The following is a 23471-nucleotide window of genomic DNA, read 5'->3' as shown; positions in this document are numbered from 1 at the left end:
TCTCCATGGTGACAGGAAGCATCTCTCTAGACTCGCCCCAGAGTAAGCAGCCATGCGTTCCCTTTCAAGGAAGGGATGTCAGTCCATGAAGGCTTTGGAAAACGGAAAACATTGTTTAAATGTCTGAGAAACCTAGCAATGTGGAAGCTGTATGTGTCCGTGTGCTTGCCGAGTTTTGTAAGGAAGTTATAACTTCCAAGGGCCGATTTTAGAAAAGACGATTTCTGCTCCTCCACACCGGAGCGTAGCACATGCAGGAGGTGAGGAGTCCATGTGCTCTGTCTCCGTGTGTGCTCCGAAGTCTTGGAATAGGGGGAGGTGGGCTTTAGGTTCCATAGTCCTGGAGGGGCTGCTTCAGCTGTTATTCCTATCCGCCTCTCTCCAGAAGTGATGCTCCTCCACCTGCAGGTGTGAACTTTCCCCACCCTCTCCCTCCACTAAAGCTGCCATACCAAACCCCGCCCAGGAGGGGGCAGTGCAGCCCCCCTGTACTCCAGACTGTGCCCACAGATGTGTTTCCTTTCCAGGCTGTGTCCAGTTTTTCATTGAAATTCTGGAATTCATTAGCTATGGATGGCTCAGATAGCTTCCTCTCATGCACTGTCCTTTTTAATGTTTCTCTTTGAGTCTTAATACGTCACTTATTCTGCTTTAATTGTCTTCTTATTTGATTAACATGACTGGGTTTTGCTTGCTATATTCTATTTAATCCATGTATCCTCCCCCATTCTTTTCAATACGTCACCACACTAATAGACAGGAAAGCATAAAGGAGAGCGTGTGAACAGACTGACGTGTGTCTTGAAGGGGGGGGTCTTGGGGGTACATGTGTTGACCGCTCGGTTTGTAGGGGACACCGCTTTGGAAAACAAAGGAGAGAACGCAAAATAAAAAACCCACCCCACAGCAGCAGCAGCAAACAGGAATGTGAAACAGGTTGACCCGGTCCCGTGAAACAAGATAAGTGTCCCAGTGACGGCACACCTGCTCCCAGGGTGGAGCCGGGCAGGAGCGCTTTAACAGATCAGTGTCTCGCCGGGACCCGCAGAGCCAGTGGCAGAGGAGAGAGCGAGCTGTGGATCCGCGCAGGGACTGAGGCACGCAGGACCCCAGGATGTTCAAGAAAAAGGACAGCAACACCTTGAAGGTGTCGGGCAAGATGAGCAAGTGAGTGTCCTCGGGGCAGCGGGATCCACGGTCCGTTTTCTTTTCATTTCCGGTCCGCGAGGAGCTGGGCTCCAACCCGCCCGAATCTGATTGCTGGTGGCCATGAAGAACAGGCGGTGAGGAGATCATGCGTGTCTCTCCTTCCTCCTCTGCCCTTTCGATAACTTGGCCACCCGGCGGTTGCTTTAAAAGCACCGCTCAGTAATATCTTGGCAGGGTCTGTGAAAGATTAAGAGCTGTTTTCCGGACCATCTGGACGCGTCCGAAAAGAACGCGCGCTTCACCGCCCAGACTATCGCAAAATCACCCAGCTGAGGAGTGTGATAACGCTGTCAGTTCTGCTGCAGGAGCGGTATTTACACTAAGAAAGCGTAGTATCGGTATCGGACACACGGACCGCGGGATTTTCATAGATGTATGCGACGTATTTTTCCTAGAAAAAGTTCAGAGGTATGAGCTGTACCGAACTGGTTGTCCTCTCCGTGTTCCCAGACGCTTTTGATAAGTGATAATCTGTGTACCTGCCTGGAATCCGAAAAGGTTATTCCTCACGGATCGTCAAAACCCTTCTCCTACCCTTGGCTATTCTTTCCCTTGACAATACACACTGTACATACTGTAGGTTAGAAAATACCCTCTGGACAATTTGGGGCTCATCATTATGAATCTTTTCTTATGAGGAATTTTTTGTTTGTTTTCTAAGGTTTTCTAAGGTTTGTGGTTTGTGCTTTGATTTAGTGGTTTTGTGTTTTTAGAAATGTATTACCAGATATTTGAGACATATTTGCGACAGTAAAGAGCGAAGGGGTGTAACATCTGAAGATGAGATTGACTTGCTTTCAAAACGTTACATTATATATTTTGACAAATGCGGTTTTACGTCATTTAACTATAAATTGAATTCTACTTCGGAAGAGTCAGAAGTGAATGACGCCAGTGAGACAAAAGTTCAGACCCCCTTGTTTAGGAATTTCAAAGATTTTTGTCTATACCGGCGGAAATTTTCTTGTTGCTTATTGAGCTCTAAAGCGCAACAAATATACTCAAGACTTCGATCAATAGTTATAAAAATGTGTTTTTGCTTTTTTATGTTATGAGTTTCCCCTTTTAAATTATTATTCACAGTTCACAATACGGTACCCTGCTACCTGTTTTTTACATTTATGCTTCATAATGCATTAACAGTTCTTGGTCTTTGTGTCAGATTAATATCAAGTGGATTTGAAATCCATCCTTCTTTATTTAAACTTATTGCTCATGGCGTGGAGTTGTGAGGTTGCAAAGCAAAGGTAAAGCTCAGTCGTCAAGGTACGGAAAGGCTGTAACAGCTACCTGTTACAGAAGCTGCGCTGGCTGATTTAATTCAGGAAACGGGAGTGCTGGTTTGTTTGAAACTCCTATGTTTTTCTGTTGCGTAACCTTAGAATTAGAGAACAAATACAGTGCAGACTATATGGATTACAAACTATTGTAACAGACCCGTATTGACTGTGAACTTTATCGGTGTTGATGTAGGTTTGTAACCATTACAAAGTGCTTTGTGCTGAGGTAAGGGGAGAGACCTCTGTAGAAGATGACCAGTTGCCAAGTGACAAATTATTTTTGTAACAATTGTTGTCGCCGTGATTTTCTGCAGCTCGGTAGTTTAGTTATCAAGGTTCGGTTTTTTTAAGGTAAAGCCCAGCTGTGCCCAGCTCTATCGCACCGCGCCGTTGTCGGGCGTTGTAAGCTGTTGCGTTGTGTGTGGGAGGATGTGTGTGGGTTCAGGGGGACACCCTGCTCGACGCGGGTGCCGTTTCGGTGAGTGTAGTTGCCCCAGGCTAGGGCAGCAGTGGGTGAATCTAAACGGAAAGAAGGCAGCGCAATCTGGAGGCAGGCGTGGAGTGTGCTGTCCTCTCGTGAGGTAACGCAGATGTTTCACTGACCTCATTCGCCTTTGTCCCCTGCCTGAAGCCTTTCAGACTCACATTGTTCACACTGGACAAAAAAAAAAGGTCAAGTCTTGACTGTGTTACAGGAAGCCGAGCTGCTTGTGGAGTTGAATCATGCACATCTGTAACGTCGTGCAATGTTCATTCGTGCGCATCCATGTTTGAAGCAGATCTGTGCCATTCCTGACCGGTGACAGTGCTGGTGACAGCGGAATTAGACACTCAACAAGGGTGGAAAAGAGAAAAACAGCTGTCTGATTATTTAGGTGAATTATTTACTTTTTGAAATGAACTGATCTTGGGCTCTTTTAAGCCTGGGTGCAAAGAGTGAGAGAGGTTTGCATCACGGAGAGGAAAGCTGCGAGGACTCCTGCCTCTGTTGTCTCGAGTGATGCCACACTGTTGTAGTGATCCCCTGTCACACGGTCACCCTGTGCAGTCTCTGTGAGTCCCCTTTGGGTGCCAGTAGCCACCATGTTGTGCACTTGTGGATATGGTGATGCAGGATATAGCCTCCTAGCTCTGCTCCGGTGTAACCACATTTGTGCAGCAGCCTCATCTTCTGTACTGTGTTGACCGGGACTTGTGCGTGTACATCAGAAAATTAAAGCCACACTTAATGCAAACCTCCTTCGAATGATGACCCGTCTTTGACAGACAAGGTAAAGCAATCAACCAAAGACAAAGAAATCAAAAGCACATTTGCAGAACACAAGGCAGTCTTTGCGCACAGGGTTGTGGGAGTATGGCGCAACTTACCCAGTCATGCTGTTGAAGCCGATACCCTGGACAAGACACCAGGTGGATGAGGATTAGCAACTAGGTTCCAAACCGGCTGGACATGCCGAATGGCTCCTCTCGCGGACCATGAGCCGTCCTCCTGATCTTATTTACGGAAGGAATAAGGATGTGCAAGGATGAGCGCAACACACTGCACAATGACAAAGCAAGGAGGCACCTCCTCAGTGGCTCGGTGGCTGAGGCTGATTGATCATGACTCACAAATCGAATCAAAGCTAATTACAGCCTCGCGAATGGTTGTGCGTAGGGGGAGCTTGATGGCAGTAACCCGCATTCAGGAGGAGAGGAGGCAGGAGGCCTCTGTGTGAGGGGAGAACTGGAGTCTAGAGTCTAGGTCCCCGAGCGCAGTCTTGTGTGTATTAATCCCAGGTCCCTGGTGTTTCCTGTGGACTGAAGGGTGGAAATGAAGAGCCTGCGTGTGCGAGTGTGTGTGTGTGAGACTGTGTGTGTGTGCGAGAGAGTGCGTGTGAGACTGTGTGAGTGTGTGTGTGAGACTGTGTGTGTGTGCGAGTGCGAGTGAGTGTGTGTGTGAGACTGTGTGTGTGTGCGAGTGGGTGTGTGCGAGAGAGTGCATGTGAGACTGTGTGAGACTGTGTGTGTGTGCGCGAGTGGGTGTGTGCGAGAGAGTGCCTGTGAGTGTGTGAGACTGTGAGTGTGTGCGGGTGAGTGTGTGTGTGAGACTGTGTGTGTGCGAGTGGGTGTGTGCGAGAGAGTGCGTGTGAGACTGTGAGTGTGTGCGAGTGAAGGTGGGGGGAGGCACACAGGGTGTAGGTGTCAGTGGAACAGTGAGGCAGAGAGGAGGGACGACTAATTGTTGTTGTTTGCCACTGAAACAGTGCAGGGAGGAACTCCTCCAACCAGCCCAGCCTGCTTCCAGACGCCACTGATCCATTCCGGCTCTCCCAGGCTGTGGCCCCTGGCTGCCCTGGGGCAGATTGCCTGATGCACCTCAAGCACTGAGCACCTGTAGCACTAATACAGCTTAACACAGCTCTTCAGAAGCCCTTTCACACAATCCATGTGGTGACCACATAGTTGTCATAAAATGGGAATAAGCTGAGGTCAAAATACAACCCCAGTGTTTTTAGCTGTTTTGTAGGTGCAGTTTTACCTTGATAATATGTTCAATATCACACATAAACGCATGGCACAGTTTCACAGCTAGGTGTGTCCCCACAATAAACAGGTTTGAGAAAGTTGCACAACATGCTGGGGCAGAACACAGACAAATAGTGTTTCTGATTGGCTTTTCAGTGTAATCAAAACCCACAAGCCTGGGCAAAGGTTAATGAAGAATTATTTCTGTTTGATTATGTGTTACATCTTCAACAATGACAAAATCAGAGCTAAGACTGTGCTGTCTGCTTGCTGAATCTGAATGTTTAAATACACTGCATTATGTGCAACTGAATTGGAAATCGTCAGTGCTAACTCATATACAGCAAAACAGGTCTTATAATGGTCTTCCAGGTTTTTGAAAGGTGTACCAATATTGTAGAAAAAGCAGCAAGTGACTCTTGAAGGTTATGGATCTCATCACCACGATTTTCGTTGCTTTGTCTCTTTAATTTCTGGCTTGTTCTGCACTCCAGGCCTTCCTACAGTCAGCAGTAAGTGTGGTCACAAGTAGCACATGCGTGACGTACTTTGCACATGTTCCCCTCGGACCCTGACTTGGGGTGTCCATCGGTGAGACAGGTGTGGTCATCTGGTCGAGGCATGTACACCCCTCAACCTGACCACTGCACTTCCAAGTTGTGCTCTTTGGCAGAAAGAAAAACGTGCAGCTTCAGATGTGCCAGACACTTCCTGTGGAGCAAAGACCAGCAGAATGATTCTTTGGCCCGCTCAAAAAACCTGCTCAATGAGACGGAGGATCCTGACTGTACAAGCATCTTAACCTTTAAGTGTCTGTGCATCGATCTGTCTGTGAAAACTGTTAAATATTCAAGGCTAAACAAGCACACTGACACATGCAGCCTAACTGAATTGGATTTCAGTACGTGTGCCTTTTAGCAAGGGGTAGGCAGGAAGCTGCCAAAGAGACTGCTAAGAGCATTCATTTGTATGAAAATGTCTACACATTTGTGTGAGAAACAAGGAACAGCTGTACTTGATTAACAATCTACTTAGACATCTGATGGCCGGTTACACAGTGATAATCGTCCAACTAGTTTAATGACGAAGTTAAAAGAGAGCAAGTTGGGGTATGCGAAAAGACAAATTCCTAATACAAGAAATTGTATATGGCCAATAAAGTGATCTGATCTTATCTTAGAGCAAAACACAGCTCTAGAGTTGAATAATTGCAGAGCCTTTTTACTTCAGAAAGTTAAGCAGTTAGGTCAGCCTTGAAATTAGGAATTTGTTTGACTGATAAGTTTGTGCATCGTCAATTGGATTTATACTCATGTACGTGGGTATTTTATTAGATCAATCGGAAGGATGTGCCTTGCTCATGGATACAGCAGCTATGCCCCACCTGGGATTTGAACCTGCAACCTTCAAGCTGCAGCTCAGAGTCCTGTGCACTCCTACAAACCACTTCCTGTCATTATATTACTGCATCCTGGGATGGGAGGGGGGCCAGCCTGCGACACTCAAATTTGAAACATTTCTCACTTCGGCCCAGTCTCTACTGAATGTAGAATTGATTTTGGAATTGAACTCCAATTACTGGAAATAAATACGCAGTGGAGGGTGGTATGCCTGTCCTGAAGTTGTGTCATATGCAGCCACCAGCTGTAGCTGTGAGGGGTGTCGGTTGGTTTGTTGTGCTGTGGAGTGTGTTGCCAGCCTGACAGGAGACGCTGTGACCAGTGATGGAAACGGACCCTTCTGATTTCCTCATACTGAGTGGGTCTTGTTCCAGCTCACTTCTGCATAGCAAAGAGCCCTGTTTGAAGTGAACGGAAAGTTCGTTTTCATCGTCGGCCTGGGCTAGTTCTGATTAACTTTGTGGCCTGGGAGTTTGTATGTGCTTGTATGTGTGCTGTATGCTTCTTTTCATCTTTTTGAAGTGATTCTCAGGAAGGGTTTAGAACTGCATGACTACTAGGTGTAAGGTGCTTTAGGGGTTAACTTGCATGTATATGTTACTCCAGGCACAGTAGGAGGATAGCCAAATACCACAGCTTCCAGTTAATTTCCGCCGCATCCTTAATTACATAAATTAATTCACTATCATTTATTTGTACTGTTAAAACATTCCAGGACTCCTGACATGGTTTCTGTAGCATTTCTCCTGAGAGGCAGAGTCTTCTTTGCATTTGACTTAAAGTACAGCCTTGTCTTCCTGCCAGTGTTCCTTAGAGGAACTCGAGTCTTTAACACTTCTGCTGTTGAAGTTGTCAGGCACTTTGATTTTTCTTTAAAGACAAATGGCAAAATGCATTGAACTGCAGGTGGAAAACAAACCTGAACTGAATCACTGCTCCTTCAGGTTTTAGTGGGTAAAATACCTCTGGCCTTCCTGCCTGCCTTCAAAACCATTTCTCTTTTTGTGGTTCAAAGAAAATGACACTTCTAGCAGGTGAAGATAAAGGCTCTGGGAATCGTGCTCTTTAAAGGATTAAGAACAGAGGGGCCGATGCAATCACAGCCCTTCTGCATATGGAATATATAAAGAGCTTTCAGGATTACACTGGGTGTAATCTTCAAGGGTCATGGGATTAAGAGGAAGCCAGAACTCCTTTTCTTTTTGGGAAGGGTGGCAACACACTGGTAGCATTTAACTCCTAATCCCGGTGTGTTTTTACAGCAGGCAAAGAGCCCCAGGCAGCAGCTGAGAGGGTGTCCCACTTTCCCAGGCCTGTGGCTCAGAGAGCTGAGAGAATTTAATACGGCTCTTTCCTGAGCTTCGCTGCCTGCTTTCCATTTTGTTTGGAACTTGGTGTCAACAACAGCCTTCTCTTTTAGGATAGAAATAAAAGATGAACCACAGAAGGAAATAATCTATTCAGGTTTTATATTAGATGACATTTTTGCATATACGATAAGGTTAATGAAGACCTTATTCAGTCTATTGCTAGTAATAATTTACAATGCCATTTTAACACTGTCACGGTTTGTGGGGGGGCATCTACCTCCGTGTTTTACTTTGAGAGATGCCACTGCCTGTTGACTGCACACAAAATGAATATTTAAAAACATCCCAGATACATGGATCTGTTCTCAGTTGGCAAACTGGTCTTACAGATCAGGGAGCAGGTAGACAGCACTTGTGAAGAGAGAGTAAGGAAGGTAGCTAGATTAAACAGACACACCAGAGTCACATTCTTTCTCCCTTAGTTGGCTGAAGGAGTGTCCTGAAATGCGTGACTTTCAATGTAGCAACCAAAAACAGCAAAAGTAGCCAATGTAGTGAAAAGCAGGGAGCGTGACACTTCAGGCGATTGCGCCACAGCAGCTGGAATGGCAGCGATGCCTTTGCAATTGAGAACGAACTGGAGGCACTTCTTAACACACAGGGTGGTGGGAGTGTGGAACAAGCTGACCAGCCGTGTTGTTGAAGCCAATACCCTGGCTTCTTCAAAGAATACACTAGAGGAAATCCTGGGATCGATCGGCCACTGATGGCCAAGCTGGCCAGACAGGCGAAGTGGCCACAGCTCAACCATCACTCTTTTTATGTTTGCGGCTTCTGACCTTCACTCTGCTTTCACTATGGACAGTGCAGCCTTGTTCCTCTGCTTCCTTCACAGCGGGAGTCTGATCAGGTGAGTCCTGTCAGAAAAAGCAGTCCTCAGGTTTTAGTGACCAATCGATATATGTTTGGTGATCAATATCTCTGACTGTCATTCTTGGTTGGTGGCAGACCCAGAAATTAAGAACTCGGGGAACACAACTAGGTGTTCAGAGTACAGAAGTGAGAAGTTTATCCAGCGTTTTGAGGTTGTAGCGCATGGCGATAAGCAAGCCTCGTCATGCGAGCGCATGAGTGTTGATGCCCACCTGTCCTGCACTGTGTTACCGTCCCACCTCCCTGTCTCCCCCTAGGGCCCAAGCCAGTGACCTGGCGCTGCTGATCGCCCGCATGCAGAAGAGCGCCGACCAGGTGGAGAGAGACGTTCTGTCTGCAGAGGAGAAGCTGAAATTGGTAAGATCCAAGCTCAGCTCCTCTGAGAGTGCTGGGTCCTGCAGCAGTGTTCCGCTCAGGCTGAAGGACGAGGGGCTCTAATCTCAGGGCATCACTGAGGCACGGCCGACAGCCTGTCCCCCCATGGGCTCCCTGTAAGGACCCTCCGTGGCGCAGCCCGAGTCTCAGGGCGCGTCTGCCAGACCACCCGGGACAGGGAAGGAGCAAGCAGTCCAGAGCCTGCACCCCCCTGGGGTGTGTGACACCAGCGCCTCCTGCAGGATCGACGCTGTGGTGCAGGAGGCGCCGTGCTCCGCCTACAGGACGCCTCTCTGTGTCTCCTGATGGGGAGGGACGGCAACGAAGCAGCAAGCAGGCTGCTAAAGTAAAGAGCCTCTGTCCACCCTGGGGTATTCCTTTCGACTGGGTAGCGTTACAGGGGAGGCTCTTTCCCTCTTGCAGGAAAGCGCAGGGCTCTGCCGCCCTGTGTCATGTTCTTTTCTCATTCGTATTATAATTCAATATGCGTGTCATAGGATATAACGCGTATTAAACAGGGCAATTCTGGGACTGCCGCTGTCTCAGCTCCCTCAGAAATCCACAGAGGGGCGCACACAGCGAGAGGGCGCGGACGGGCGGCGGACAGGCACGCCGGCACGCGGCCCCACCGCCTGAGCCGCGCCTCCCCTCTCTCTGCCCGCAGGACAAGGAGAACCAGGTGAAGAGCCTCCCCTTCCAGCACCAGAAGGAGAACGCCGACAACCTGGCAGAGGCGGAGGGCCTGCTGAAGGACCTGTTCCTGGACGTGGACAGGGCCAAGAAGCTGAAGCACCCGCAGGCCAGCGAGATCGAGAGCGAGTGAGTCCCCCGCGGGCCACACTCCCTTCTGCTAGAGAGGGGGGCCGGAGGGATACTGACATTTCACCGCCGGCCTGGCGTAACACTTCCCCTGCCAGTGCATCCCTCATAATGCCCTTCTCGTGCGCCAGCTTGGGGGAATGATTCAAGTTTCCAGCCTCCTCGGGCCTGACTCTCCCGCGCGCTGTCCTCTCTCACGCAGTGTCAGCAACCTCCACGACCGCTGGTCCGCCGACTGCAAGTTCTACCGCGAGGTGTACGAGGCCAAGAAAGAGATCGGTCTCTCACCCAAAATTGGCTGGGTGCAGATCCTCAATCAGAAACAGGTTGGTTCTGCGCGCCTCTGTGTCGGCGAGATGTCCGTCTCCGTCATTCCTTGACTTGATTGGTAAAAACTCACACAGCACGGTTGACCTCTGACCTTTGACCCCCTCCTCCCACTTCCTGGGGAATCCTGAGCCTCTCCTGCTGACTCCTACTGTGTGTGTTGTTTGTCCAGAGGCAGGTCAACATAGAGGAATATGGCCCCGGCATGCCAGAGCTGGAGAAACAAATTGCCTCCCATAACATCCTGCACAAAGAGATCGAAGCATATGGCCCCCAGCTGGACGGTAATAGCACCAGCTCTCCGGTAAGGCTGACATTGCCCCCTGCTGGGTGAAAATGACACTGCACTGTGCAAGATTTTTATTTTATCATTAACTTTGTTTTTGTGCAAAGTTGGGTAATTTACTAAAACAGGCTGAGTGAAATCCTTTGCTCGAAAGTATCACAGCAGTTTCCCACCCCCAGGAGTTGAACCGGCTACAAGTCCAGAGCCATGACCGCTGCTTATCGTCATGCAATAGGGTGAAAAGCACACAGCATTAAGAACACACAGCTTCTTCCCTCAAGATGCGCTAGCAGTGACCTGCATCTGAACTGGGTGGCACAACCAGGAAAATGAGGGTTCTGTTTCCTGCAGGGGTCTTGGCTGTGGGAAAACCTGACTCACACCAGAGTGGGTGCTTTCATAAGTGCAGATCCAAACAAGAAGACAATACATGAGATTATTAATATCTCTTCGAAACAAACTTGTATTCAGAGCGTTGTTGTCCTCAACTCTGTGAAAACTGAATTATGAATACAGTATATATTACAGAATACAGGCTTTATTATGGTCGCCTGAAGTGCAAACACATGAGATGCCTTTGCACTACGAGTAAATCCGGTGGGAGTGATAGAAAACAATAGTCTGTCCCAGCACTGGGAAGGGAATTATATATAATCACATCAAGAGGATTAGCCCACTGCACAGAGTGACAACCGGTTAATGAAGCACTAGGACTCTACAAATTACAGAGGATCCCAAAGTATTTTCTCTTGATCATGTGTTTGGTATTTCAGGAGGAGTTGGCAGCTATTCAGAAGCAATACCAGAATCTCCTGGTGAGTTCTTAAGCTTCATGAACGGCTAAACCATTTATTTTCATTTTTAAAGCGAGTACAGCAAAAAACTGCTAGAAATGTGGAAAACCACACATATGATGAAAGTGTCCTTCTTCCTTGGCTAAGACACTTGAAGGAACCTACGCCTGTTAGGAGTTAACAATGAAGTCGTCAAGAACTGTTTTACTGTTTTGTGCATTCCCGGCAAGTTTCTCCAAGGTCTCTTGAGGTGTAACTCATGTATCCTCTGCTTGACTTAGCAACATGAAAGGGAACAGAGCTCTTAGCTTATTAGGGTTTTGGTTATTTGCCCAAGGCTGACCTTACTGCTTAACTTTTTGACCTTGTTTACACCTTATATATAACATACTGTTACTGACCAATCACAAAAATGTATGTTTTTGTATGGAAATTTCGCTCATCTCAGAAAATAAAAGCTCTGTTGCTGTCCTTAGGAAAGTGAGTAATAGACGAGGTCAAACTGTTAACTGCGTCTGTCCTCCTTTCTTTATTAAAATAAAGAAATCTCTGGCCTGTTTTACACGTGTCGCATGGTTCTCTGAGAAAAGGGTCTGACATACTGTAGCTCTGCCAGACTGACGTGTGCGCTGCCTCTCCTGCCTTCTCCTGCAGGAAAACTCCAAGTGGCGGCGGCACTACCTGGGCAGCCTGTACGACTACATGCAGGGCTGCACCAAGGAGCTGGTCTACCTGAACGAGCAGCAGGAGAAGATCCTCAAGCAGGACTGGAGTGACCGCCTGACGGACCCCTCCGACATCCGCCGGCAGTACGAGGTGAGAGCGGGGGGGAGGAGAGGAGGGGGAGATGATGTGATGACGTGCAGCAGGTCTCAGGGCCACAGCATGACCATTCCCAGGGGCCAGGAGGTGTCGCTGACTCCCTCTGCCGGCGTCTTTCTGTCCTCCACCAGAACTTCAAGAACAACAGCCTGCTGGCCCACGAGAGTGAGGTGAACAAGCTGCAGGACGACGGGGACAGGCTCATCGAGATGAAGCACCCGGCCAGCCCCACCATCCAGGTCAGAGCCCAGGGAAAAGCACTGAGAGGAAACCTAGTTTAAAAGGAGCCGTTAAGTAGGAACTGTCCTTAAGACAGAGATATACATTGAGCTGGGGTTTAAATAATAATCTAAACCTTGGCAGACTACGGATGCCTGATTACTGCGGTGAGGCTACAGTTATTCTTAAAGTCAGTGTTGTGGTTGTTTCTTTGTAATTGGTGGAGATCACTGGCAGGAGCTAACAAACCTGCCTGCTGACTGATTCGCATTTTGGAAGCCGGTCTTTTTCCTTGTTGATCGGAGCTCCTCCTAGCAGGTTCTTGGGAGAACTGCACTGCATTTTAATCCAGGGAGAGCACGGGCTACTGCTGTCTGAGTTTGAATAGGCATTGCATGTTAGCATTGTTAATGTCATTGCTCATGATTCCTCCCTGTGCACTCCCTTTGAGTCCAGCTCAGCAGTCCTGACAGTATCCATGTGTCTCTTACAGGCTCACAGAGACGCTGTGAGGAACGAGTGGCAGAGTTTCCTGAACCTCTGCATCTGCCAGGAGACTCACCTGGACAATGTGGAGGATTACAGAAAGGTAACAAAGAAAAAAAAGAGATCATTGCACTGATAAAGAGCAAACCCAGACCACAGCGTTCCGCCTGAACCAGCCCCGCTCCCATCTAAAAAGGGAAAGAAAAAACCTCCTCCTGAGCCACTGCGTCTGTTTTCCGTGCTCCTCAGTACCAGGACGATGTTGACACCCTGTCGGGGTCCCTGAAGAAGCTCAACGCCAGCCTGGACCCCAAGGCCCTCAGCAACAAGACCAACTCGGAGATGCAGCTGCTGCTGGAGGTGAGGCCGGGCAGGGCTGGGGTTTCCCCATCCAGGGAGCGAATATCTGTCCAGAAAGGAACTAACTAGCAACAAAGCCTACCCTACTGCCTGCTTCAGGATCAGCAGTCACACTTGTTGAAGTTGAAGTGGGGAGATGCTTTTAAGTCTGTAGATAGGGAGAAATTTCTTGACATAGAGGGAGTCTGGAACAACCTACAGGGAGCAGATTCCTTGGGATTTCCTGGGGAAATCTGCTGTTTCACCCCCCCTGCCCTTCTCCCCGACCCCCCAACCCCCCGGCGCCCCGCGCCTGTGTCAGCTCTCTCTCTCTGTCTCTCTGCGCCCCAGACCGAGGAGAAGACGGTGCAGCAGAGCGATCAGCTCCTGGCTGACCTCAGGAAGCGCAGCACCAAAGTCGCCCCCCTCAAGCTGCGCCGCACGAGCCCCACTAAGCCCACCAGCGTGGAGTCCCTGTGCGACTGGGAGACGGAGGAGGTGAGTCCGGAGCTGCCCCAGAGGGTCACCTTTAAACCCATGCTGTATATATTATTAATTTGCTTAGCTGGCGGAGTGCAATTGCACAGCTGGGCATCCCACTGGAGCATGCTGGGTGAAGAAAGTCCCAGTTACTGAAGTGTCTAAGGGCCTCTCCACTCCTGCACGCACCTCTCTCTCTGTAAACAGTCTAACCCGAGAGAGGAATGAAGTGAAACCTGTTCTGTTAGTGCGGCCTTGAGCTCCGCTGCCCGTCCCGATCTGCCGCGGCTTGAGTGTGTGTCTGAGACGCCTGGTCTCTGTGCCCGAGCGGTCTGCTCTCTGACCGCCATGTCCTGCACCCTGCCAGGCGTCAGTGACCCGCGACGAGAAGTGCACCCTGAAGGACAACTCCAGTGCCGAGAACTGGGTGCTCCAGTCCAGCAACGGACAGACCAAGACCCTGCCAGGGGTCTGCTTCCTCATTCCTCCCCCGGACCACGAAGCCATCGACAAAGTGGACCGGTGAGGGAGGGGCTGGGCTGGATTGGAATGGATTGGGCTGGGCTGGGCTGCACTGGGCTGGACTGGATTGGGCTGGACTGGGCTGCGCTGGGCTGCGCTGGGCTGGACTGGACTGGATTGGGCTGGACTGGGCTGGGCTGGACTGGACTGGATTGGGCTGGACTGGGCTGGGTTGGGCTGCGCTGGGCTGGGTTGGGTGGGTTTCACACACTTGGAAAGGAATGTCCTTCACAGACACCTGCTGTAGTAAACCACGTTTCCACTGTGAAACTAAACCAGATGACAAAATATATAACAGCACTTTCTCCTGCGTCCCCTCACCACCCACAGAGCAAAAAACACACAACAAACAACACGGGGCCAGACAAAGACACAAAAGGGTTGCACAGTGGAAGAACATACTTGAACCTGAGTTTAGGTGAGAAAGAGACAGGCCTGGCACCCACAGTCTCTCTAGATCCATGCTGTGGCAAAAGATCAGATCCCAAAGAGCTTTCATCTTCTCTTGAAGTGTGCTACACAACAGACACAACACATAACACTAACACCGCACTATACAACAGAGAAACACAAAGCCCCGAACCTGAACCCAGCCAGGCCATCAGGCTCGTGGCCCTTGGGATCGTTAGCGTGCGGACATCCCGCGTCGCGGCTCCGGTGTGACCCGTGTGCTCGCTGTGCAGGCTGGGCGTTGAGCTGGCTGAGCTGAAGAAGAAGAGGGCGGCTCTGCAGAGCTCCCTGAAGAGCCAGACGCTGGAGGCGGTCCGGCCGCAGAGATCAGGTGAGCGGCCCTAAACACGGCCAGTTACATCGGGGGATGTACGGGGCGGGTATGGGGCAGGCTGGACAGGAAGTGCTGGGGATTTCCTGAGTGCCCAGATTGTAGGCTATTGTCTGAAAGCACTGAGCGAGTTAAAGATACTGAAACTGCAGGCTTTCCGAGGCCCAGCGGGGCAGCACTGGGCTGTGTGATACACTATAGGATTCCCATGTGGTCCTGCTGCAGGGCTTGTGTCCAGCACCCCTGAAGACCCCAAGGTGAAGCAGCTGTCTGCCAGCCTCGAGCAGATGGACAAGGAGCTGGCGCAGACAGAGAAGGACGTCCTGAGGCGCCTGCGGACACCCCTGGACCGCAGCTCCCCCTCGCAGGACCTGGCCAACAGGCTGAAGGAGCAGGAGGTGAGGGCCCCTCCTGTCGCAGGGACCGGCCCTGGGGCCGCCCGGTCCCTTCAGACCACACGCTGGCTCCCCCCAGCTCATTCCGTCGAGTGTCAACGGCTGCCCCCCTCCGAATCTGGCCCATACTGTGCAGAACGTGTGCCCTTTCTCTCTGTCTGCATCAAAGTGCACGAAAGACACGACTTGCATGTATTTGTCCTTCATGCCGGGGCATTACAGAGAGCGTGACAAAATTAACAACAAAAGCTCACACAACAGCGGTTTACAATGCACTTTCATAACATTCGACATGACACTGAGCTCGGGGGAGCTCGCTTGAAAGAATTCTTTTGATCCAATTCCTCATTTCCAATAGGAAGGAGCTCCACTAAGTTCACTTTCCTTACATAAGGCTGTGTAAGCTGAATATTTCTTTACTTAGACGTAAGTCGGCTCCACACTGTGACTATTGCAGCAATACTGGCTTTTCGTCTTGGCCTTGCTGCTCCTGGCTTTGCTGTGAGCTGTGGTCAGGGCTGCACTGGGCCCTGCTGGACCCTGCTGAGCCCTCACAGCTTGACGTCCTGTGCTGTCTGTCCACCCAGCGAGCAGCCAAGGCCCTGCAGGACCTGGAGAAGGAGAGGGCAGCCGCGCAGAGGGAGGTGCAGCCCCTGCTGGCCCAGCAGCCCAGCGGCCCCGCCCCATCCCCACTGCCCCTCAAGCTCAGCAACGCCAAGAACAAGCAGGACGACATCGCTGCCCTCTGCGACCTCTACACCAGGAAGTAAGCCGAGCCCTTACCCTCCTGCCAGGCAGAGACAGAGCGTGCTGGCAGCCGGGGATCGAATTTGTACAAGAACTGTAAGGGTTACATCAGGATGTGAAAGCCTTAGGTACCCCTTTTCCCATGCATTTTACCCCTTTTCACCCGTTTGTTTCTGCAAAGTTTTAAAATAGCATGCAGCTGAAAGCAATGCTTATTTTAAAATAATGATCGGGATTTCAACAAAGCAACAAATGCAGGACTTGGCTCATCGGTCGATACAATCATAATAAAAGTCGAAATGCTGGTGGCATTCTTATACTGATATACTGCACAATACACCTGCGCTGTTGGACAGCGTACAAGCAATCAGCTGAGCCTGACCTCTGTCTCTCTCTAAGGGCCAATGCTTCCATGGAACTGGAGAACCAGATTAAGAAAGTGGATGGGATTATCGCTGGATTTGAGAGCCGGCTGGCTAAGGACACAGGTGTGCCAGACACACCCAATGCCATCCAGACGCACACCCAGGACCTCCAGGTGGGCAGAGCAGCCGGCGGGGCACCCCCAGCTACAGCTGCCATCACTTAACTTTCACTGAGGTCAGCTCGGAGCAGGGCTGGTAGGGCCTCTGTCAGTCTTTTTAAACAGGATTGGGATGGTCAGTATAACACTGTTACACCAGTCCTGGGGCCTGCAGCCTCTGTATGGAATTAGAGATTTGCAAACTGCCCGGGCAAATCATTTGCCCTGTGGAAGCCGTCGATTTCCCCAGCTGCAGCCCTGCTCGGTGCGCTCAGTCTTTTCCACGTCATTCTACAGCGGATGCGGAAGGAGCTGGCCGGGAAGCAGGACGAGCTGCAGAAGCTGAGCCGGGACCTGGAGACGACGGAGCAGCTGTGCAGCTCCCTGCAGAAGGGCTACCAGGAGTACTGCCCCGACATCCGCCGCCAGGAGGCCGAGGTGCAGCGGCTCAAGAACCGCTACGCCAACGTCAACAGCCAGCTGCTGCAGAGGTGAGCTCTCCCCCCCTCCCACCCCCCCCTGCCGGGACAACCCCTCTTGCTGTCTCCCGTTTCTGATTGGCTGTTCCGCTCGCCTGAACTCTTTCAGGGAGAATCTCATGCAGGAGGCCGCCAATAAGAACCAGGCATTCACGGGCACCACCCAATCACTGAACTCCTTCCTGAACAGTCTGCCAAACAACAGGATAAGCCCCGGTGACAGCCTCTCCCAGGTCAACGCCAAGCAGAGCTCCCAGAAGGTGAGATTGTGTGGGGGGTCATGGGAGATGGAATTGTGGGTGCTGGAGTGCTCTAGCCTATGGGGTACCAGAATGAGAAGGTGTGCTGCTTATTACACACTAGGGTTGCTGGGATTGATGTAGTGTAATGAAGGACTGGGTCATTAAACCCACGTGCATGTATGACCAGTTGATTAACATCACTTGTTTACTCAGCTAGGGGTCATTGTGACCTGTGCAGATGTCAAGAAATCATGTGTTCACCAAGGGTCTTTGCCTTGCAGAGAGTGGTGGAGGACATCAGGAGGAAAGGTGATGACGTCAATCGCGTTGTGGATCTGTCCAACGACCTGCAGAGCGTCCTCAGTGTAAGAGACCAGCATGACTTCATGAAAGAAGACAGTGCTTCTGCGCCATAAAAAAAATCATAAAACTATGTATAAGCGGAAGCAATATCTTCCACTCCTATATTGCCCTTGCAACAGTTATGTTTTTACATTTTTTATCGTATAAAAATGTGCATAAAGGTCTGAAGAACACCCCTTATTATAGAATATGTATACAATAAAACATCTTCACATTTATGTGCATTTTTCTGCTTTTGAGGTATTCCACCAGGCTCTGTGGATTGAAATGACTTGTGCACGTGCATATTTGGTTGTCAGGCATGCTGCAACTGACAACAAACCTTGAATGAATGGAGGCTTGCACCCCCCTCCTGATCAGATATTCTCCACCTCGAAAATCTCTAATGACCTGAAACTGTAATTAAATTAGATATAGTAGATGTGAGACATATTTCCCATATTTGGTGAATGCAGTGGAACTCTAGCTGCCTGCTGATGAAGTAAAACGTGTGTCACATAAAAGATTTCGGCTTGTTAGGTACTGAGCTCCCTATCTGATTTCCTGATTTTGCCCACTTTGACAGGAATACGAGACGAATTCCGACAAGTACCGTGGCACTCTGGACTCCACTGTGGGAATCACAGATGCGAAGAGGCTGCAAGCTTCCTCCCTGGCAGATGCGGTGCAGAGAGAGGTGAGCTGGACGCACTGCACGTGCACACCTGTTCTGGGAAATCCCAAGGACAGAACTGAAATTATTTTTGTTTCGGCTATTAAACTAAGCTAAAACAAGCTATTTTTGTTTAAGCTTATAGCAGATGCAGAAATATTCACATTAAGTCATCAAAAAGGAGGCACTTCCTTGACATCTGTTGCAGGTTAAGTAGGATACGACTGTTGTCCACTATCTCCAGCAACCATGATGATGGTGATGATTACAACCTGGAATTGGAGAACTTGAAACCCTTGCAGCTATCTGTGCAGTTGTCTGCTAGTTACCCAATCCTGCAAGGTTAAAAAAGTTGTTTTGTTTTTTGAAGCTTGGGGCAATAATCAGTGTTTTAATCAGTAACCAGAGCTGTCTGAGCTGACGGCGCGACTGTGTTACAGGAAAAGGCCCTGGTGAACCGGTACGCTGAGGTGAGCGCAGAGAATGAACAGATGCTGAACCAGATGGGTTTCGCTAAGAACATCATCGCTCAGGTAGGTCACATTGCTCTCACAGGGACTATCTGAACATGCTTGGCTTCATCACAAAAACGAAGGACCTCTTTCTTGAGACCAGAGATCTCTACTCGTTTTGTTTTTAAGGTGAAATACTTTGTGTAAGGGAAAGCACTGCTGCTATGAGCACATATCAATAAAGTTATCAATGCAAAATGGAAGGGAAGCAATTCCAAACATTTTACACTGATAACATAGAATTAATAATATAGAAATAGCTTGTGTGCATGTTTTTCTCGCTAATTTGCTTTGAAATCATATCCTTCGCTTGCTGCGCTTAATGAGAAAATTCAATGTAGTATAAATAGGACAGTTCTATACCTTTACATTCAGTTGAAGAAGAGAATTCCATTTTCAGTTCTTCTGTTCCCCCAGTTTGAGAACCTTCTATTTGTCTTTTCCCTGTATTAAAATGTGTAAGTGAACAGAATCAAGGACAGACTCTGACTCCTATCTCTCATCTCCTGCTGACAGAATGAAGACAAAGTGAACCAGGTAGTCGTGCAGCAGCAGCTACAGCAGAAGAGCATGGTGGAGACAGATAACCTCAAGAGCATCCTGGCCGAAGAGACTTCCAGGCGTACCCGTGTGGAGATGGACCTGGACAACTGCATGAAGAGGATGATGTCCCTGAAGAGCAGAAGGGGCGTGGAGAGGTTGGAGGAGAAAGAAGTGGTGCAGTACTACCGAGACCCAAAGCTGGAGAGCGAGCTTGTGTCTCTGAGGAGCAGGGTCCAAGACGAGAGCTCCCGCAGGGCCATAACCCAGACTGAGATTGAGGTGGCCAACAAGAAGATCATCAGCGTGGAGCAGGAGCTGAAAACCATCCAGCCCAAGCTCCTGACCAAGGAAGTGACCGAAATTGAGAAAGATCCCCAGCTGGACATCGAGGCAAGCAGGCTGAGAGATGACATTCGTAGGATGAAGGAGGAGGTGCGACTGAAAGAGACTGATATTGTTCACATCAGAACGGACATCTCCATCCTGGAGAAGAAGCAGCCTATTGTCAAGGAAAAGGTGGTGAAGAAGGAAGTGGTGAAGGTAGAGAAGAATCCTGAGATGCTGAGGGCGGTCAGAAGCTTTGAGAATGAAATCTCAAACGAAAGCCAGAGATGCAAATCTCTCAACGATGAGATCTTTAACATCAGGAGCCAGATCAACACGCTGGAGAGGATTATCCCCACAGTGCAGCCAAAGATCATCACCAAAGAGGTGAAGAAGGTTGAGCAGGACCCAGAGCTCATCAATGAGTCCAAGAAAATCCGCACCCTCATAGAGGAAGAGAGGAGCATGAATAACAACCTTTTTGCGGAGATTTCAAAGCTTCAGCTCCGCTACAATCAGGTGGACCAAACAAAACCCAAGGTGGAGATCAAGGAAATAATCAATGAAATCTACAGAGTAGATCCAGAGACGGAAGTTGAACTGGTGCGTCTGAGAAAGGAGCTGCAGGACTCCAGCAGGCGACGTGCAGACATAGAGAAGGAAATCAGCATTATCTTGGTGGACCTCCAAGCCCTGCGGTCCCAGAAGCCCAAAGTGGAGCTGAAGGAGGTGACCCAAGAGGTGATAAAAGAGGAGAGAAGCCCAGAGCTCATCCGGGAGTTGAGCAGGCTGAATGAGCAGGTGACACAGCTGCAGAACACCTACAACAACACCCAGCTCCAGCTGCAGCTCCTGCGCAAGGAGAGGGATGAGTGGAAAGTAGAGAAATCCAAGGTGGAGACCAAGCTGGTCACCAAGGAGGTGATCAAGTATGAGAATGACCCTCTTCTGGAAAAGGAAGCCAACCGGCTCAACAGGGAGTTGCGCGAGGAAGTCCAGCGTCGCAGAACAATGGAGGAAATGGTCTTTGACCTGCAGAACAAGTACATTGTTCTGGAGAGGCAGAAGCCCGAGGAAAAAGTGGTGGTGCAGGAACTTGTACGTCTGCAGAAGGATCCCAGGCAGATAATGGAGCACGAGAAGCTGAGCAAGGAACTGGATGAAGAGGTGAAGTCCAGACGGCAGCTGGAGTTGGAAGTACAGCAGCTAATGGCCCTTGTGGAGGAAAAGGAGAAGCTTCTGCAGCAGCAGGATGAGAGACAGAAGAAGATCGCCGTAGAGATGGAGCTCAGGCAGGTCAAATCTCGAATCAACGAGCTCGAGACCGCCCCACCACCCATTGAGGAGAAGATCATCATGGAGGAGGTCCTGAAGGTGGAGAGGGACCCCAAACTGGAAGCCGTGACCAGTGGCCTTCGGACAGACCTGGACAAGCAGAGGAATGAAATCATGCGCCTAGAGAGGGAAATCAGAAACATCACCCTCAAGCTGGAGATACTGCAGAGAGACAGGTCCGTTGAGAAGACGGTCTATAAAGAAGTGATCCGGGTGGAGAAGGACAAAATGCTGGAGGGTGAGCGCTCCCGCCTCAGGGACCAGGTGAACCAGGAGAGAAATGCCCGGCGGGACCTGGAGGATGAGATCCGGCGGCTCACCGAGAAACTCAACCGTCTCCAAGGAGCGAGAACCAACACTTCCCAGGAGGAGACCCTCCTCATCCAGACTAAGGACTCCCTCCTGAGGGACAAGGAGAAAATGATCCGGGAGCTGAGGACGCTGGAGTCTGAGAGGCAGCACATCAGCATCAGCTTCCAGCAGCAGTCCAAGCTGATGAGCGAGAGGACCCAGATGAGTCGTCAGAAGAGCATCAAGATGGATACCGATGTCAAGCGTCTGGAAAAGGAAATCCTGGATGAAAAGGACAAACTGAACAAGCGGGAGATCACGCTGAGGGAGCTGCAGGAGTCTCTGAGGAAAGAAGACGCCAAGAACAGTGAGACCCAGATGAGAGAGACCAATCTCTCCACCAAAATCACCATTCTAGACCCAGAAACAGGCAAAGACATGTCACCCTATGATGCCTACATGCTTGGCCTGATTGACCGCAATCAGTACATCCAACTGCAGCAGCTGGAGTGCAACTGGGAGGAGGTCACCACTACAGGGCCCGATGGGGAGACCTCCGTGCTGCAGGACCGCAAGAGTGGCAAGCAGTACTCCATCAAGGACGCCCTGAGAGACAAGAAGGTGACCCCAATGGATGTGCAGCTCTACAGGGAGGGCAAGATTCCCATCTCAGAGTTCGCCCTGCTGGTTGCTGGCGAAACCAAGAAACAGCACCTTCTCAATACCCCCCTCTCTGCACAGAGGTCCTCCTTCACAAGCAGCAGCTTGAATGTGCTTGGCGGCGATGAGAACTATCCCATCTCTGGAGCGATTGACACCACCACCAAAAGCCGCATGTCCATCCGTAGCGCCATGACCCGGAAGCTGATTGACCCCAACACGGGGCAGAAGTTGCTGGAGGCGCAGGCGGCCACAGGGGGCATCGTCGACATCGCGAACAAGGACCGCTACTCCGTGCACAAGGCAGCCGAGCGCGGCTTCATCGACACCACCAGTGTGAATAGGCTTCTCAACGCCCAGAAGGCCTTCACTGGGGTGGAGGATCCCATGACGAAGGCGCGCCTCTCTGTGGGCGAGGCCGTGCAGAAGGGCTGGATGTCCAAGGACAACGCCATGCGCTACATGGAGGTGCAGTACCTGACGGGAGGGCTGGTGGACCCCAAGCGGGCAGGCCGTATCAGCGTAACGGAAGCCATCAATCAGAAGCTGATCGACAGCGCCATGGCAAAGGAGCTCCAGGACGAGTCCTGCTATGCCAAGGACGTCGTGGACCCCATCACCAAGCAAAAGATCAACTACAAGGAAGCCATGGCGCGCTGTCAGAAGGACCGCACTACCGGTCTCCTCCTCCTGCCCGTCGCCTCCGCCGACTCCTCCTACTCCAGTCCCCGATCCTCCACTTACTCCTCCTACTACTGAGTGTGTACAGCCCCCTCCTCAGCCCATGCTAACTCTGATGGACCCTGTCCAGAAGTGAAACATTAGCAATACAGAGCGCACGTTTTTCAAGTGCCTAGAAATCTACATCAGTTTTTATGTTATTCACAATGGACATTGTCTACACGAAGACTCGCTTAAAAATGTTTTCAATAAGGAAAAAAAAAACTACTTCTCTCAGGAAAGCATGGCTAACTATACTCTGTCCTACTATGCCTATAAATGTCCGATAATTGCTACTGAACTCACTAGATTGTTTACTCTTCTTTTTTCTTTGCATAGGGTGCTGAAGTGTCATAAACCTCTTTATTTTATTTAAACGGAATGAAATGGTTTTGTGCTGCTGTTTGTCATGAGACACGTGGTAGGATCCACAGATCTAGTATTTAGATCATGTTAACAAGGCAGATGGATCTTGATGCCTTTTTCTGCAGGATTATTAAAGTTGAAATTATGACAGTCTTTTAATTTCTTGTATCCTCCATATAGTCTTGTTTGATATTGTGGTCACTATTATTCTTTATTAAAATGTACCATAATGAGAGATCTCTGTGTGCTGATTATTCAAGCTATATATTCCTTCTTTGAGAGTGGCGGGTTTTATCTCAAGACTGAGATACCTGCAAAATTATATTAAAAATATTCAATACGGAGGTCAGAATGAAAATCACAGTAAGGACATAAACACTGCAGGCTGCTCATCATGTTGCTTTTTGGCAAAAGAAAACTAACTAGTCA

The 23471-nt window shown here is 49.8% G+C and overlaps 1 protein-coding gene across 1 annotated transcript; it reads left to right on the top strand.

Moving 5' to 3' along the window:
• Positions 1 to 1003: 1003 nt before the first annotated feature.
• Positions 1004 to 23277, top strand: evpla (envoplakin a). Its single transcript, XM_088600093.1, has 22 exons — positions 1004 to 1167; positions 8898 to 8997; positions 9680 to 9834; positions 10037 to 10160; positions 10334 to 10465; positions 11221 to 11262; positions 11896 to 12057; positions 12195 to 12302; positions 12776 to 12871; positions 13018 to 13128; positions 13459 to 13605; positions 13955 to 14109; positions 14793 to 14890; positions 15116 to 15288; positions 15873 to 16051; positions 16432 to 16570; positions 16853 to 17046; positions 17144 to 17294; positions 17558 to 17641; positions 18205 to 18315; positions 18732 to 18824; positions 19320 to 23277. The coding sequence occupies exons 1-22, from the start codon at positions 1115 to 1117 to the stop codon at positions 22713 to 22715; spliced, it is 6003 nt and encodes a 2000-aa protein (XP_088456219.1). The 5' UTR covers positions 1004 to 1114; the 3' UTR covers positions 22716 to 23277.
• The last annotated feature ends 194 nt before the right edge of the window (positions 23278 to 23471 follow it).

The sequence above is a fragment of the Lepisosteus platostomus genome, chromosome 11 (assembly GCF_059453375.1).
Source record: "Lepisosteus platostomus isolate fLepPlt1 chromosome 11, fLepPlt1.hap1, whole genome shotgun sequence".
Classification (NCBI taxonomy): Eukaryota; Metazoa; Chordata; class Actinopteri; order Semionotiformes; family Lepisosteidae; genus Lepisosteus; species Lepisosteus platostomus.
Note: the sequence above shows the minus strand (reverse complement) of the source record. Positions and strands in the feature narration are given on the sequence as shown.